Here is a 14509-nt window from a genome sequence, read left to right as displayed (position 1 = left end):
TTAAATTCAACTAGCTCTTTATAAACATGTAATAGAAACAAATATACAATGAGGGAATTGGTACATAAATAAAAATTTAATACCGGTGAAATAATACTCATCCATTGAACATTTTTACCAAGTTTATAGCATGGAAAGATAAGTTTCCCATCCAAGTACTAACCAGGCCCGACCCTGCTTAGCTTCCGAGATCAGACGAGATCGGGAGCATTCAGGGAGGTACGGTCATAGACAAGTTATTATAAGTTTAAAGTAATAAATGAAAGATAAAATTTTCTTGTAGCAATGCCTGTACAAAAGAGTAAAAAAATAACATATCAACATACAACAAATAAGTAACTTTAGTGGATGAAGTTATGCATGATTCTTAGCATATGCTTCTCTTTTCACTTTGACTAAAATATTTAAAGACTTTCTTCTTTTAAAAAAAAAACCATTATGAATCCTTATTGTTAACACAGATTTTATAGAGAGAAGGGGAGGCCAAGGGGAGACCAAGAGAAATTTTCTGGTTCACTCCCCAAGTGGGCTCAATGGCCAGAGCTAAGCCAATCCAAAGCCAGGAGCTTCTTCTGGATCACCCACATGGGTGCAGAGTCCCAAAGATTTGAGCCATCCTCAACTGCTTTCCCAGGCCACCAGCAGGGAGCTAGATGGGAAGAAGAGCAGCTGGGACATGAACTGGTGCCCACGTGGGATCCTGGCAAATGCAATGTAAGCATTTACCCAATGAGCCATCACACTGGACCCAATAAGACTTTCTTCTAAAAAAAATTAAAAAAAAGATGAAACACTGGAAGAACATCTATCACTGATAAAGTTTTAAGCTATCCAGGGAATTCTTTGGTTAACTAGTAAGAATACAGTGCCTTTTAATAAAATTTTTATAATTTAATTAAAACAAGGAACCACACAGACTTAGTGCCTTCTATAAGCCAAACTAGGTATTTTTAAAAAATGTTTCTGGGCCAGATACTTGGCCTGGCAGTTTAGAGGGCAGATTGTCAGGATGCTGTAAGAGATTGTCTTTTGTCCAAGTTCCAGCTCAAGTACCAATTTCAACTTCCACTGGTAAAGCAGTATGATGAGGTTACAGTGCTCATCAGCAACTGAGCACAATGCTAAGCCCCAGAGGTCACATCAGATAGCTGTAATTAACACAGTTCTTAGATATGCTTTGGGATTGAAACAGATAATGAGAACAGCTAGATGCTACTCTGGAAAACAAGAGAAATAAAAAATATTTACACTCTTTGTCTAGCACATTCATTCTCTGACATTCTCCTTTCCCAAAGCAGGATCAAGCTATGATCCCAGCTTATAGTATCATATTCATGCAAGGAAAACTGAGTAAACAAAATGAAATGTTGGTTTCTATCAATGTCAATTACATATGATTAGACAAACTAGGAAAATGAAAGCTATTAAGCTAGGTAACACTAACAATTTTTTTTTCTATTAACTGAAAAGATGACATTTAGTAAGGAAAATGTAGACTAACAAAAGTTGTAAATATCAGTCACTGTAAATTCATTTTTTATACTAGGAAAAATATCTCTACATTATTATATCTACTCCTCTGTCCTTCCCCCTTCCCCAGGTTTTCCGATGCCCCCAGTAAGAAGATATCACAGAGCCACCAAGTATTTTCCAAGAAAAGTTCTAGAGTTAAACGCACGTACACTTCAATTTCGTGAAGCCTCAAAGGCATTTGCAAAACTTAAACCATCAAAATCTACTTATATTAATATATTTTAAATGACAATATGATACATTATGCATTTTCAAACATTATAAACAGGAAATTAAATAACAATGTGATTATTTAGTTTAACAAGCTTAGTTCAAGAAACAATATCCTATTCACTGAAATTCTTGATTGAAGTTTTATCATATTAAAGGTCTCCTTGCAATTAGCAGGTTACAACTAGACTTGAGTTCACTTAGTAAGTAAAAGGTTACGCCATAAAATTATGACAGATCTACTTTCTTTAGTTTTTCAAGAAGGAATTCTTCAAGGGCTATAAGGAGCTAGCATAAAACTCACATTCAGAGCCGTGCATGCTCACTAATAATACCTAGAGGACTACAGAAACTGGACTGATTTCTAGTACCGCATTTTGAAACAGCATTTCTCTGAATGTCCTGCTCACTGGTTGCATGGCACAATATCAACATGCTCAGTTTCCTGGTGTAAAGGACAGACCTGAAAACCACAATCTGGTAAGGAAATAATGATCATTCTAAAGGACACTTCTTTATCATTTATAAACTATTTTGGAACATCATCTGTACCTTGCTAGTTAACACTTTAACCTAGAGTATGGTTAACCTAGAGGATAGTTAGATTTCATGGAACAATGAAAATTATATCCGAAATTCCTAAAGATTCCATGGCCATCAGATTACAGGCAGAGGGAAGGAGGAAGGGCAGAGAAATGCTAAATTTCAGTACTCTCTTCCAAATCAAATAGTTCCTTCAGAACTCTGTAACTTTGTAACAGTATCTTAGGAGGTGACAGCACCAGGATTAGGCGGCTCCCCAGCGCTCCTGGATTACATTCATGGCTGAGTGGCCACTGGGGTCTGCTTCCTGTCCCACTATGCTGCAGGAAGGTGTTCAGAGAGCCAAAAGAAAAGTTCTTACCGACTGTAAAACTGTTTCAGGACTTTTATCTTCATGCTCATGTGATGCCTTGGTAATTACTCGAATAGTTTCTTCTTTCAAGTGCTTTGAGAAATCACTTCTTGATGGCTGCTCTAGATATTCTGGTTCTCCTGCTTGCGCTTTATGAGAAAAGAATCAATTGTATCTCTAATATAAATCACAGAGTCTATACTAAGATGAATCTGTTATTTCTAATTCGGAAATTATACAATAACCAATTTTAGTTTTCAATAGAGTTACTTCCCTCCCTTCCCCTAAAATTTACACAACACCGAAAATGCAGAACAAGATATACTCAATTAACTGCTAAAGAAAGCACTGGTAATAGTTTATGTAAGAAATTCACAGTAAATTTTTCTTCTGTGTGAAGTATCAAAATCTCAATTTGAAAAAAAAACAGGCAGTTTACCAAATATATAAAAATGAAGCTGGCTCATGTAACAGTTATGGGCTGGGTCTCCCAGAGAGCACAGTAATTGTTTTTCTCTGACTAGGTAACAGTTTTCACACCTACCAGATCAACCCTATGATTGAGTAAACCTAACCGTCTATCTTCTGAATCAACCTCTAATAGCCAAATATTGACACGAGAAAAGCAAGCACAAGTTGGCAAACCACTACCATGAAAATTCATAACTTTAAATGTCAATCATATGAAGAACATTCAAAATTGTATCTCAAATTCTTACTTATCGGAGCCTGAGAACTTAGCATACCAAAACATTCTATTTATGTAACCCGGCTACTTCCAGCAACCCCAACCCTTTATAGCATGCATACGACTTTGTATTTGTGGATCTCTGTCTTTTTCTACAACAATATCTTATGTATTTTGCCCTTTGTTAAAAAATGCTGGCACACCAACCTTTTGGTTTAAACCTTTCAATATTCCCAAGAAGTCCCCTTCCAAACTTTAGGTCTCCTCTTCTATTTTTCCTCCTATCTATATGTTTACTTATTCTTTCATTCCCTTAATCTGGTAATTTCTACTCATTTTCTTATAGGGCTGATCATTCCACTGCTGCAGAAGGACTGCCAGGTGCCAGCCTCAGCATTACTAAGACTTCCGGTTCAGATGACTTTGTTAAGTAGAAGGCTGTCTGTGAACTCAGCACCTCCCCACTACAAGTCAATATTACTGCCAAGCTTCATCTTGATGTGACTGATGTACTAAAAACCTTGCTCTTGATCGGCAACCAATAATGTCTGAAGTTGTGCCTCTTGAGGGATAAAAAGCAACTTGCAGATGAAAATCACTGCAATAGAGTAACTTATACTTTCCTTTAAAAAAGCATTTCACACTGTCACAATTTAATTACTGCTGTTTGTTCAGTCTACATCCATTGTTAGACTGTACGCATATTAAGACCAAAGTTGTTCTTCTGCTTATGCATTACTAATTCTTTAACATTACCATAGGAAAGGTATCCAGTAACTTAATGGAACAAATGAACTAATAACTAAACTGATTATTGGATATGAGGAAAACACTAAAATGTTCTATTATTGAAACTAATTATTTGTTTAACTACTTGCTGACAAACTATCACGCTCGCCAACATTTCAAATGTTTGCCAAGTTATTTATTATTAAAAAGGAAGTCATATCATTCCATTGTACATGTAAAGTCACTCATCTATACAATAAATTTCATTTAAGCCTCTACCAACAGCCAAGTTTTACACTAGGTTGTGGGACTCCTGATGCCATGGAATTCACCAGTTTCTCCCTCCAAAAAGCTTACATCAACCACGGAAAAAATCAGTAACCAAAGAATAGCAAATATAAGTGTGACCATATTAAGCAAATATCTAGGGATAGATGGTGATAGGGTGGTGGCTGTGCAAATTAGATTGTGGGCTACATGACAAACTGATCTCTAAGCTGGAGGATAAGGCAGTTGCTTTGCCAGATGGAAGAATAAAGACCCAATGAAAAGTGTGACTAGACTATAGTACAAGAGTATAGATATAGCAAGAGATGCAGCTAGGGAAAATCACGAGCAGCTAGGGAAAATCAGGAGCTTCAAGTCACTTAAAAGTTTTGAGTGTGTCAGGAAATGAAGTTTTAAATACAACGGCAATATGAAAAGTTTCTAAGTTTACTCTGGCCACACTGCAAAGAATAATATAACCAGAAGCCACTGTAACCACTAGAAGGTATTAGAACAAGATGGAAAGACTATACTTTTAGATAAAATGCAACAGTGTAGTAAAAGGAATTTGTTAGACTCAAAGCATCCATTAGACACAAAGGTCTGGATACTTGCACATTCAGATAACTTCCAAGTATTGGCAAGGGTAAATAGAAAAACAGATGTAAAATGAATGTCTATATAATGAAGAAGCAGCTTTGGACTGATACCCTTTCAGTGTTCTTACATGATAGGAAGGGTAGTGAAAACAAACTACTTCTGGTTTAGCAGTGCAGGTATTAATTGACAATTTCATGAATGATGTATTACACAGTTGCTCTAAGACTTAACTGCATTCCCTCCTGTTTGTCATTTATACCTTTCCACAATAACAAATGATGTCAATCATTGCCTGTGTAACTGGAACCTAATGCAATGAGAGCCAAGAAACACATCTACTCTGAAGCTGGTCCAACTTACAGATACTTGGAATTTATGTAAAACAACTCCCTAGAATTAAGATTTAATATTAGCTGGTCAATACAGCCAAATACATTTTAGTGTATCAGCAATACCTCCACACAGACGTTTGGGTCCAGACATAACATAAGTAGTGACAACTGATTTTCTCTAGATATCAATCAGAACTATTTTCCCTAGAGGGCATCATACATACATCCTGTCCTCCCCCAAACACTTTCCAACAGAAACTATAGTGTGGTAATCACCATAGGTAAACATAAAAAGATTGAACACATCAGGGAGACTGTAACATCATTCCAACTGCATTCCTATTTACTGACTGTCATTTTTAGCACTGCACAATGCTTTAATTTGTTAATTTACATAATCCATTATTAAGAAGTTCTCAGCAAAATTAGATAAGCAAGTACTCTATTAAAATACAATGCACTAAATATAATAACAAAGTTACATACAAGGGTTCTCTAAAGCCCACATTAGACTGAATACAAACTCTTGAGATAATGTTACACGTTAGTAAATATTTTCTAGCAGAAATGGAAACTGAGCAGAGTTCTGGAGGATTTGTAGAGATTATCTTCAGGATGAGAAAGGACAGGGTTCCAGGCAGAAGTAAGAGCACATGCAAAAGCACTGTAAGAACAGATAAGAAGTAATGAAACATTCACCAAAGATCCTTGCTATTGGTAAGTCAAAATATCAGTACAACACAAAGAAGAATATGACCTGAGAATGATCCATAAAGACTCAGAGACAAGAAGAAAATCTTAAAAGAATGGGAAATTTTTATTGATGATGCCTCAACCTTTTCAAGAACAAGCAATATAATATTGATAACAGAAAAATGTCTGAAATGAAATGCAAGAGGCATAAGTGATTTAGTTTAGGTAGAAATACAGGGAATTCAAATAAAAATAATCCAGAAAGTATTAGAATGGTTTCAGATTAAAACAAAAAAGTCTCAAAAAAAAAGAGGCATCATCTTCATTTTATCCAGTGTGTAAAAAGTGCAAAATAAGAAAAATTTAAAGCACATTCCACTGCTTCAAAATAAGCACCATTAATATTTCTCATATATATATTTACCTACCTACCCATACTTAAAGAATAAAAAGTAATCCCTATAAAATGGTGTCAACTTAAGCATTCAGTATGTAACTTTTCTAGTTATGGTGCATATTTTTGCAGGAAGCACACAATACTTTAGTGAATACTTATATTTTTTTTTTCTAAACACACTAGCAGACAAAGTTTGGTTTTATCATGAAATATACAATTTTTTTGCTCATGCTACAACCATATAAAAATTGCAATGATTCAGGTCAGGTAGGAACTTAATAGCAAACATTTTTTTTCGACACCTGTTTATGCCCCCCACCACCTGTTTTTTTTTTTAAACTTTATACAGTAACTGGTGCCCCAGTTTAATATATTTTTTTTCAGGTTACAATTTGAAAAATAGCTAGTTACTTCTGCAGTACTTGTTATTCTTAACTCCTAGAGGTCTTTGATATTCACCTGTAATACAAACTCCAAAATGTGCTAATTTCTCAATGCCTGATGTACCATATGTCCTTGCAATTGAAGTATCCTCTGATCATTTATTTACTCTACAGACGCTTCACCAGGATCCTCCAATGTCCTACCTCCACATAAGAATTTCCAGCAATGGGCCCGGCAGCGTGGCCTAGCTGCTAAAATCCTCGAGTTGAATGCCTGGGATCCCATATGGGTGCCCGTTCTAATCCCAACAGCTCCACTTCCCATCCAGCTTCCTGCTTGTGGCCTGGGAAAGCAGTCGAGGACAGCCCAAAGCCTTGGGACCCTGCATCCATGTGGGAGACCTGGAGGAAGTTCCTGGCTCCTGGCTTTGGATCAGCATAGCATCGGCCGTTGCGCTCAGTTGGGGAGTGAATCATCGGATGGAAGATCGTCCTCTCTGTCTCTCCTCCTCTCTGTATATCTGACTTTCCAATAAATAAATAAATCTTAAAAAAAAAAAAGAATTTCCAGCAATGGTCTATACTCTTACATACACATGACCGGTTTATCTTTCATGTTCTCCCACATGGGAGAATTCGATGCAGTCCTGGCTCCCGGCTTCTGCCTCTCTCTAATTTCACCTTTCAAATAAATTAATAAATTCTTTAAAAAACAGTATTGATTGAGATATATGAAGTTTATCTATTTCTAGGAATGAACTTGAAATCAATGATTCCCTGAAAGCAGTCTATAGAGTGGCTGCATAAAATCTCCAGTAGAACTTCTGCAACTTCAGATACATGGGTACCACTACAAAGATAACTTGAGAGACCAGCAGGCAAGCCTACAATTTTATCTAGAATACAGAGCTACATCCTTACCACAGTTTTTAATCTTACCTTCCTACTGTATAAAATTCTGGTTATACCTTACAATCTCACATCTTGCTAGATTGAGACACACCCCCTTGTTACTCATCATTGGAATCTCCAAAGGTAGAAAATTCCATGGAGAAAACATGTAGCAGGGTCTGCATCATGGTGAAGTGGGTTATGTCACAAGCTGTAACACCATCATTCTATTTGGGCACTGGTGAGAGTCTAGCTGTTCCACTTCCAATCCAGTTCCCTGCTAATAGCGGGGAAAACGGCTACCTGCATTCACATGGAAGACACAGGAAGCTCCTGGCTCCTGGCTTCAGTATGGGCCAGCACTCACTGATGGGACCATTTCGAGAGTGAAGCAACTGACAGAAGGCTTCTCACTCCTCCTCAATTCTTCTCTCTCCTTTTCCCTCCCCCCGCCCTCCTTCCTTACTTCTATTCGTTTTTCCCTTCCCACTCCCTCTTTTTTCTGTAAGTCTTTCAAACAAATGATTTTTTAAAAAAGAAACTTGGGACATCTACCATATGTCATTCATTACACTGATGTGGAGGTAAAATTAAGAACACTATAGTCAATGCTCTCAACGTTCCTCAAAATGCGGAAAACGGTGTTCATCCTACAGGCCTATTTTTAACTTGTCAACAGTGTTCCCAGAGATGCCCCAGATCAATTCAGCCTCCTACTTCAAGACATTTTATAAATTCTTATGGTGTATGTTTAGAATATATTCACCATATTCACTTTATTCTCTTCTACCCTTATTTCAGTTTCTTACTTACTTATATAGCTTTAAAATCCAAGGGTACTATATATAAGGATCTCAACTGTTTCACAGTGCTTTTCAGAATATTTTTTTCATTTCATAAACCTACAATCAGGCTATTTAACATGAAGTACATCTTAGCATTATCTAAATACCTTTCAACAGCATATATTCTGGTACTATCCTCCACAGATTGTGAATCCAGTAACTACATCGAGTTTTAATACACAGAACCCCCCACCCACTCCTGGAAATTCTGAGGTCTAAAGCTCCAGTGAAAAATTGTTGCCTAGAAGTATTAATGGGGGCGGAGAATTGATACACACAAATTTATTGGCCTAGAGTACAGATATGTGTGTGCATATATATTTGTACAAATGGTATTTGATTTTTCTATATATGATAGATTTTACTGCTTCTCACGCACAGCATTATTGAAAATGTTTCTCAAGGACAGAAGGAAAAATCATTCCACTGGATTTTATGAATATGATGTATTTTTGTTACTTCTCTTCACTCATTATCCTAGTACAAAACAGAGACTTAAACACAGGTTCTCTCTAAGGTCCTGGAAGCATACCAAATAAAACTATTTTGAAAACTATTTAAACAAGTAGGAAAATGATGATATGAACATTAAAATAAAAAGTTTTCTATTAATGATAGGAGACATGTCATTCTGAGTCATTCTCATTTAACGTTAGCTATATTCATGTGTGATATAAGTTCCCCAACATAAGAGAATGAATTACTTAATACAGTATCCAAGACAACACAATAACATAAAGCAATCTCAATAGTAACCTTAATCTCAAAATGCTGACTATGCATTCTATTTCTACTAACTCACACAAAATACATATTTCTGTCTGTTCTATGGATGACACAAAGCTCCCTAACGAAGACGTATTGCTGCAGCTTTCTAAAGCCAAGTCTGGAAGATGATTACTGTAACTATCACACATGAACTAACAATGGCCATCTATCTCCCAAGCTAGTCTAACTTAGAAATACATGCACTGGCTTCATATTTGTTTGACATAATAAAAAAAGACACATGGATACATATGATCAATACTTAGTGTTACATTTTTAAAGACAGAAACAGCATTTCGAGAACATGGTAGGAGGCACTATTCATAAAAGAGAAAACAGAGTGTAGGGCATGTAATCTGGCCTTTTTACAGAGAATAGGATGACAAACATGAAAGGTAAGAAATAAGATGTCGAGAGGCTAGTCCTTATCAGCTAGGTGTATTACTGGGGAGAATATGAATAAGTCTGACTTGGAAGAAATAAAATGTGCTTACTCTGTCAATTTAGAGAGCTTCATGATAAACTAACAAGATGAAGAATTTAGTATTTTGTTATCACAAAACATAGAACCAGGAATATGGTTGAAGCTTAATCAATCAACAAAGACTGACTGTGAATGCTCAGGTGCCACTTACTAACACTGCAAGGATACAGTCACTTCCTTCCATTTATAACAGCAGGGCAGGGACAGCTACATGCAAACACAGTGCTAGAACACTATTGGGGAACAACACATTAGCTCCATCTGGGACAAGTTTGGGGGAACAGTGTAAGCAGGAAGTCTATTACAGAAGACAAAGGAAGACGTCACCAAGGGATGGAACAGGTCTCTAAATTAAAGGAACTATAATATGGTCACTTTGATTTGAATTAAAAAAAAAAACTCCTTATACTCACTGACAGCTAACTGTTGTAGATCCACAGATGTCACTGCAGTCTACATGACATCCATGAATACATAACAAGAAAGCTCAATGAACAGGTGTAGATCTAACTCAGTAGATACTGTAAGGGTATATACCATATGATGTTTAAGTACTGATGTGTTAGCATCTTTCCTTGTACAATACCATTACCTTGGAAAATCTGAATTATTTTCCTCAATATCAAAATCAGTGACAATTATTCAACTTACATGAAAATAAGCAATAAATATAGACAGAGCTGTACATGTCTGTGCTACTGCCAATGCTGTATTGTGGCACTGTAAATTTTCTATGAAAAGAATAATTCCTTAAGTCCAAAATGATAATGTAAAATTCACAAAAGTAATGATGTATGTAACAATCAAACTTCTGAAACTTTTCCTTAGATAAAAGCAAAACACATAAACCTTGCATAAAAGAAAAACGAAACAAAACAAAAACAAAGAAGTTTACTCAAAAAACTTACCATTCTATTTTTAAAATAAATGAGTTTGAGGAAAACCTCTGGGTTTAATTTTTATCTTATTTATTAAACTACAACAGAGAAACATTTGAAAGGTAATATATTTTTGCATATCAGATGACAGAATCATTCTTTCAAAAATTAAAAGAACCATTTCCATTTAAAAAGTATACTTTCATCATTTTTATACAGTAAGAATTGCAATACTCTGTTATTCTCATCAGCTAACAGTTTATCTAGTAACATTTTTATGTTTATTTCTATATGCTTATCTCTGCTTTAAAGTTCTATACATTTTCACTTGGAATATATCAAATATTTAGTTTTGGGGAAATATATATTCCCCATTAAAAGTGCTATTTTAGCACCATATAAAATACACAAGGGTATATCAATTGCATTATTTTATTCTAGTTTAAAGCTACTAAAGTTCACATTGTAGTTCTGAATTAGTTTATGTTTCACGTTATCTCCAAAGCCTGTTTGAAGAGTTTGAAGAGTCAAGCTCACACAAGAGTAGGCAGGCTAGGCAGAATCAATGAAGTATCTCAGATACCCAAAAAGGATACGCAGAAGTTGAGCATCATTAGCCAGGAGATCCAAAATCCCAAAAGTTTCTGATTTTGGAATATTTTGCATTTCTCATATTCAGATTTCAGACAGTTTACCGCTATAAAGTTTATGTCAATATTCCAAAATCTAAAAACCTCAGAACAACTTCTGGCCACACTGTGTAAGTGCTACTCAACTTGTTTAAGCAAGTGTTATCTGGCAAAGCAGGAAACAAAACTGTTGGCTGTGACTTTTTATTTACAAAATTTTAAAAAAAATGGAAGAGCCTTGATTATAAATAAAATACAACTTAATAAAAACGGACAAACCTGTTTTCACAGTGGATTCAGACTCCCTTGACTTCTGAGATGCTGAAAGCTTTCCTTGCAGAGTTTTCTGGGAAAGCTGGGCATCCCATTCTTCCAGTTCTTTTTCAAATCGCAGGTTATCTTCCTCAACAAAATCTCTCAAATCTGGTGGTAACGTTTCTATTCCAACAAGAGCCTGCCCCGTTTCCTTATTGAACTCCTCTGCAAATCATATTTCAAAAACTAGTATAAGATCATGAATTAAAGAAAAAATGCAAAGTCCAAAATAAAACATGTCCGAATTGGGATTTTAAACTATGACTTGTATAGGAAAATTGTAATTTAAAACTTTAAAAAACAAAAACAAATATCCAGAAAAATGATGTAATATCTCTGAATGATAAAATTGTCAGATTTTTAAAATTTGAGTAAAAATTATAGCTTTGTTACTTCAAAAACTTATTTAAAAAATACTTCATTATTAATAAAATAAAACTTTCAGAACATGAAAAGAAAGTCATAATCTTGCAATGGAACTAAAATTGTTTTTCATTTGAAGTAGTATAGTGATAAAAACATGCAATTACAAAAGCTAATCAATAGCAAAATTTTTCAAAACACTACAAAAATACTAGACCATGCAATATCAACTTTATCTTTCCTATTATTAATAGACTGCCTAAAGTTAAACATATTGACACATAAAAGTAAAGTTCATTTTATCAGCTTCAACAAATCTTTAGAAGCACACAGCCCACAGACAGTTTCAACAAGCAACAACAAATGTCCAAAATACATACGCTACAAAAACACAAGTAAACACTTTTTCTAGAAGGTGAAGAAAAAAACTCAACTGGGGAGATGACACTTAAACCAAATTAAGAGCTGAACAGAAATTAGACAAAAAAGAATGCTATATTTAAACCTATTTATTTCACTATCTTACCTTGTATCAAGAACTGTGCTTTGTCGTTGATGTACATTAAGCAGTAGGCACTGGCATTTCTGTAGCCACCGAAAGAGTCCCTCACTAGCTCTTCCCATGTTGATTTTGTCACAGCGATATCATTATACTTCATCCACCTGCTTTCACGATGATCAAAAATGTATGCCCAGTAGTGCCCAGCATTAGCTTGGCCTTCATGAACTAAAACAGCATGTAAGCGGTAAGGAACCTATAAAGGGGTAGGAGGTGGCGATTTAAACCAAAATTACTTTTCTATTGTATAACAGTTCATGAAACCCACAAAATATGTATTTGACGATAACTGCAGATTTTTTTTAAATGAGAAAATTAACGAGACTATTTCTTAAGACTTACATCAAAAAAGGAAGTTAAATATACTAAACACACATCAATGAAGCAGATGTGTAGATTTTTTTGAAGATTATTTTTCAAATTTGAAAAATGTATTTGTTGCAAATATATTTATTGAACTCTATTTCTTCTAAATAAAAAACTTAGGATAAACTTTTTATATGGAACACATGAAATGTCTAATATTTGCAATCATAAATTTATGACTCAATAAATGGATTACAAAATGTATACCAGAAGTTAAAATATAAATGAGCCTTGAGTTTCTTCCACAATTTTTCTTCCTTAGGCAACATTACTTTTTTAACAGTACGTAGGAGCTTTTCAAAAAGCTTGACAGAACACATGGCATGCTGGTAAAGCTGCCATCTGCGTTGCTGCAGATGCGGGTGCTGCTCCATTTTCTGGCTGCTGACTTCTCGTTCAGATCGCTGCTATGGCCCAAGCAAAGCAGCAACAGGTGACCACAGTGTTTGGGCTCCTGCCGCCCACGTGGGAGACCCCAGTCAGTATTCCGCCACCCTGAACTGAGCCTGGCCTGGCCTGGCTGTTGTGGCTGCTTGTGAGGAGAATGTCGGTTAACGGAGGATGTATCGGTGCCTCTGCTACGTTCTCTCCAACCGACTCGCAAATAAATAAACAAATATGTTTCTAAAAAAAATTAAATAGGGCAAGAAGGGAACACAACCAGATGAGGGAAATCAGTTCTAAAACTTGTAAAATTGTCTTCATTCAGTTGTACTCTCAAACTATTAGTTATCCTTTTCCCTAACAAAATGTTTATTTTATAACATACTTATCAAATTATGCCATGAAACATTGAAAAGATCAAGATAATATCACAATAAATTAAAATACATGCAAATATTCTTCATGATATTTCAAAATCTCACTTACTTGGATCATAGATTTGTCAGAGTACATTAGTTCAATTGTTCGATGAATTCTGGATATGCTTTCCTGTAAATCTAAAATTATAAGGTATCATTTAATGACTAATATCAAGTGTGTTTTTCACTGAGACAAACTAAGGACTAAAGTTCTAATTATAAGCATGACAAGAAATAAGAACAATTTCTCCTCCCCTTTTTAAGACTATTACTTTTAGAGTCTGTAAAAGCTGAGATACAGTTCTCCTTAATAAAACAACACAAATAGATTATTAAAAACCAAAACAGGAGCATGGTTGTAGTGCAGCTCATTAAGTCATTACTGGAGATATCTGAATCTCACATCACACTACCAAGAATCAAGTCCCAGTTTCATTTGTCTTCTAGCTTCGTGCCAATGCCAGCTGCCGAGCCAGAGAAGAGGGCCTAAACACTCGAGGAAGTCATCATTCCGGGAGATCCCTGAGGAGCTACTGGCTCCTGGGTTGGACTGATTCAGGCCCAGCTAGGGCAGGCATTTTGGGGAGAAAACCAAAGGATGCAAAAATCTTTCCTTCTATCTGTTCTCCCTTTCAAATTAAGAAACACATAAAACATTAATGATGAACATTATTCATCTAGAAAATATACAGAGCCAATAAAATTGACTTATTTCCAAGTGTATAAAAATGGATTTCAATAAAAGTTAAAACTAAACCTTACATACTGATAAAAACAGGAGAACTTAGGGAGAAAATGAAATCACTGCACTACAATTTCATGATTATGCATATACACACATGAATATCATATCATAAAAAATAAAGTTTGGACTTTCCATT

General features: G+C 35.3%; 1 protein-coding gene across 13 annotated transcripts in view; it reads right to left on the bottom strand.

The window, feature by feature from the left end:
* Positions 1–14509, bottom strand: part of USP25 (ubiquitin specific peptidase 25) — a 126006-nt gene that overhangs the window by 25564 nt on the left and 85933 nt on the right. For all 13 annotated transcript variants that reach the window (XM_040980646.1, XM_040980653.1, XM_040980656.1 and 10 more), the window contains 4 exons: positions 13696–13766; positions 12427–12655; positions 11502–11702; positions 2648–2787 (listed from right to left, as the gene is read on the bottom strand). In XM_040980646.1, coding sequence (XP_040836580.1) covers positions 2648–2787; positions 11502–11702; positions 12427–12655; positions 13696–13766 — 641 coding nt within the window. The remainder of the gene's footprint in view (positions 1–2647; positions 2788–11501; positions 11703–12426; positions 12656–13695; positions 13767–14509) is intronic.

Source organism: Ochotona curzoniae, unplaced genomic scaffold, assembly GCF_017591425.1.
Source record: "Ochotona curzoniae isolate NIBS_2020 unplaced genomic scaffold, NIBS_Ocur_1.0 contig_3498, whole genome shotgun sequence".
Lineage (NCBI taxonomy): Eukaryota > Metazoa > Chordata > Mammalia > Lagomorpha > Ochotonidae > Ochotona > Ochotona curzoniae.
The sequence above is the reverse complement of the archived record's forward strand: the minus strand, read 5'-3'. Positions and strand labels throughout refer to the sequence as shown.